Source organism: Erithacus rubecula (genome assembly GCF_903797595.1).
Source record: "Erithacus rubecula genome assembly, chromosome: 3".
NCBI lineage: Eukaryota > Metazoa > Chordata > Aves > Passeriformes > Muscicapidae > Erithacus > Erithacus rubecula.
In genome coordinates this window covers 56657858-56660984 of record NC_136689.1, presented here as the reverse complement: position 1 = coordinate 56660984, position 3127 = coordinate 56657858, and the positions used below count along the sequence as shown (strand labels likewise).

The 3127-nt window shown below is 43.3% G+C and overlaps 1 protein-coding gene across 1 annotated transcript; it reads left to right on the top strand.

Moving 5' to 3' along the window:
* The first annotated feature begins 264 nt into the window (after positions 1–264).
* HSBP1L1 (heat shock factor binding protein 1 like 1) lies at positions 265–3127 on the top strand. Its single transcript, XM_079299354.1, has 4 exons — positions 265–450; positions 538–625; positions 1460–1634; positions 2449–3127. Exons 1-3 carry the CDS (start codon positions 406–408, stop codon positions 1588–1590), a joined length of 264 nt encoding a protein of 87 aa, XP_079155480.1. The 5' UTR covers positions 265–405; the 3' UTR covers positions 1591–1634; positions 2449–3127.

Sequence of the window (3127 nt, the reverse complement as noted above, 5' to 3'; positions counted from 1 at the left end):
CTTTGGCGTTGTCTCGTCCGACACTGCAGCGCAAGCAACTCAACCACCACCGTATTTTTTAACCACTCCACCTCACAAAACTAGTTGCACGGGGGAAAAGGAGGCGATCCTTAAAAAAAATTAAAAATTGTAAGACCCCTTAGGAGCAAACCTCGGCATCCTTCTTTAGTTAGTGCGAGGGGGAATGACGATTTCTCCGGCAAATGAAGGACTGGTAGTTAAGGATTCCCTGTCGCCCGCGGAGCGCTGCGGGCGGGGCCGTGCGCTCGCTGCCCGCCCCGCCGCGCCCGCGGAGGCGGGAGGAGGGTCGGGGCGGGATCGGGATCGGGATCGGGATCGGGATCGGAGCCGGAGCCGGAGCCGGAGCCGGAGCCGGAGCCGGAGCCGGAGCCGGAGCCGGAGCCGATGGCGGCCGCCGTCCCACCGGGAGCCGTGGAGCTGCCGCAGCTGGTGAGCGGGGCCGGCTCCGGAGCGGGGCCGGGCTTTGTGCCCCGGCTGCTTCCCCTGTGTTTATTTCATCTTTCCCCACCCCTGCAGGCGGAGAATCTGCTCTGCCGGCTGCAGGAGAATTTTCAGGCTCTGACGGAAAAGTTAACGCTGAGAAATATCCTCTTTGGAGCGTGGGGTACCCGCGGCTGGATTCCGGATTCCCCTGGGCGCTGATGGGTGCGGGAGGGGTCTTGGCTTCTAGCGGGATGGGCTTCTTGTTTGAACATAAAATCAGCGTATAGCGAGTGACGTGGCTACACAGCTATGACATAATGGCACCTGACTTCCCCCCCTCCCTCCCCCTGCTTGTTTATATATCCCTTTTTCTAAGCAGGAAAGCCTAAAAAAAAATGTTTCGCTACAAATAGCAAGGTAGTCTCTGTGCAGCAATTCTGGCTTTCAAGTAAAATAAGCATCTAATTATGTGTAAAGATTTTCTGAAGGTGCATTTTAAAAAGCATCCATCTCCAGAAATGCAACTCAAACGAGCCACAGTTTAAAAGCAGCTGTTGGCTTGAGCATGACAAGATGAGCCCTCAAAAGGAGAAAATCAGACCTGAAAAGGCTCTGAATTTTCTTATTACGTGTACTTACAGAAACTACCTCTTCTTTCTGAAGAATTTATTAATATTTTTTTTCAGAAACTTGACCTTTCAGGAAGCAGCTGCTTCCTGAAAAATGTTTGGGTAGCACTCATATTCTGATTGTGTAGGTTAACTGTTCCTCATAAAGAAAATAATATCTTACACAGTTCACTCATGCATATTTGTAAAGGCCTTTGGTGCTAAGAATTTGAATGCTTATCTGTAGTAAGATCGGGTAATGTTCTAACAATGCCACCTTCTGCGTGTTTCATCTTGCATTAAACGTGAACAATTAAAAGACTGTCACATCTGGAAGAAGGCTGCTTGTTCTTCTTACCGAAGAAAAAAAAACCTTTAAAATTGTATAACTCTTCTTTATAAATAAGTGATCTTTAACTTTTTACTGGAAGAAATGGGCGAGCGCATCAATGACCTTGAGAAGCGTGTTGCTGACCTGATGACAGAGGCTGGGGTAGAAAACAGCGATGAAGAGCTGGGAGTAAAGACATTTACTTAAGATTTTCTATGTCATATACATTTCCACTTAGTTTTGAGTGATGGGCGAGTAATGGTGTTTACATGTTTAGTATACCTGCATTTAAAACATATTTAACATACTGTGGTAATTTTTTTTGCCAAGAGCCAAAAATTGTGATACTTTTACAAAAGAAAATCTGCATCTTGCTGCCTGTGTCCCTGCTGAGTGCCATATACAAGGGGCTAGTGCTAACTCACCCAATGTGTAAACTGAGGCTGTCCATTCATAGTGAAATGTGTGTGGCTTGAAAGACTCCTGCCCCCCATTCCTGTCCCTCAGATATGCTAACCTGAGGATTCTCGCTGGTATAAATGCATGTACCTCTGCTTTTAAACCTGCTACAGCTTCCCAGTGTGGCTTGGAGCACACCCCAAACACAGCAGTAAATTACAGTCAATCACTTTATAATATAAAATCATGCTACATTTCAGGATTGTGTTCTGGATTTTATATCCAGCTGTTGCAAGTGCCAGCCGCCTCCCTGATGGATGCCTGATTTTGTGTTTAGTATTTATGAGGCAACACTGCTTCTGCATTCTGTGGATGCAAGTGATGTTGTCTTCCTGTTGTTCCACACTTTCCTGATTCAAATTCAGACACATCAATTTTGTCGTTGGAACTTCTTACCCAGTGAAAGAAAGGAATGTCTGTAAATATTCTGAAGTAATTTAGGTATCTATTCATTCTGACACCTTTTACACAAGGTACGCAGTAATTTTCAGAAATGCAGAAAGGCAATCCACAAAGATGTATTTAACTGTACAGAGATCTTCCTATCTCCGTGCTGAATCATGTTCATGAATAAATCACTAACCTACTTATTCTGTATCTTTGCAGCACTGAAATGAGGATGTGTTCGAGGAAGATTCAAGAAAGAACAGCATATCACTGACTCCGAGATTTTAGTCAGGTGTCACATTGACAAAAATGTTAAGGGAAAACAAATGTGTTTGAATCATGTCATAAAAGAACTTGAAAAAAAAAATTAAACTATTCCCCCAGGAAAACAATAGAAAGCTGGGTTTGTTCATCTAAGTGGGGCACTGTATTTCCTGAAGCTGAAAAAGAAGTGTTAGTTTCAGAGAGGTCAAAGCCACTATTTTGGATAGAAAACTGTATCCTATAATGCAAACTTACCCAATCACAAATGTTTTCAATGTATGAAAATGTATTTATTTTAATATTAAAATAATGTGTGACCTTTTTAGCTTATATGTTCTTAGAATAAACCATTCTGTACTAAAAAAAAAAAAAAAAAGGCAGTAGTTTTAGGCTACAACTGCATGGTTATTGCTCTTTGCACAAGCCCACCCAAAGCTGTGCACACTAGTGCAGGTAACATCACCCAGGTATTAATATTGTGACAATTTCAGTTCTTTAATGTTAGCTGTTTTGATGAAAACAGTTTATTTACAGACCTGGAAATAGTTGAGGAATTCCAGGTACCAAGCATGTCCAGAAGAAGAAATTGGTAGCCAGAAAACAGGACATCTGCACTAACTTTAAGGTGGTTGTA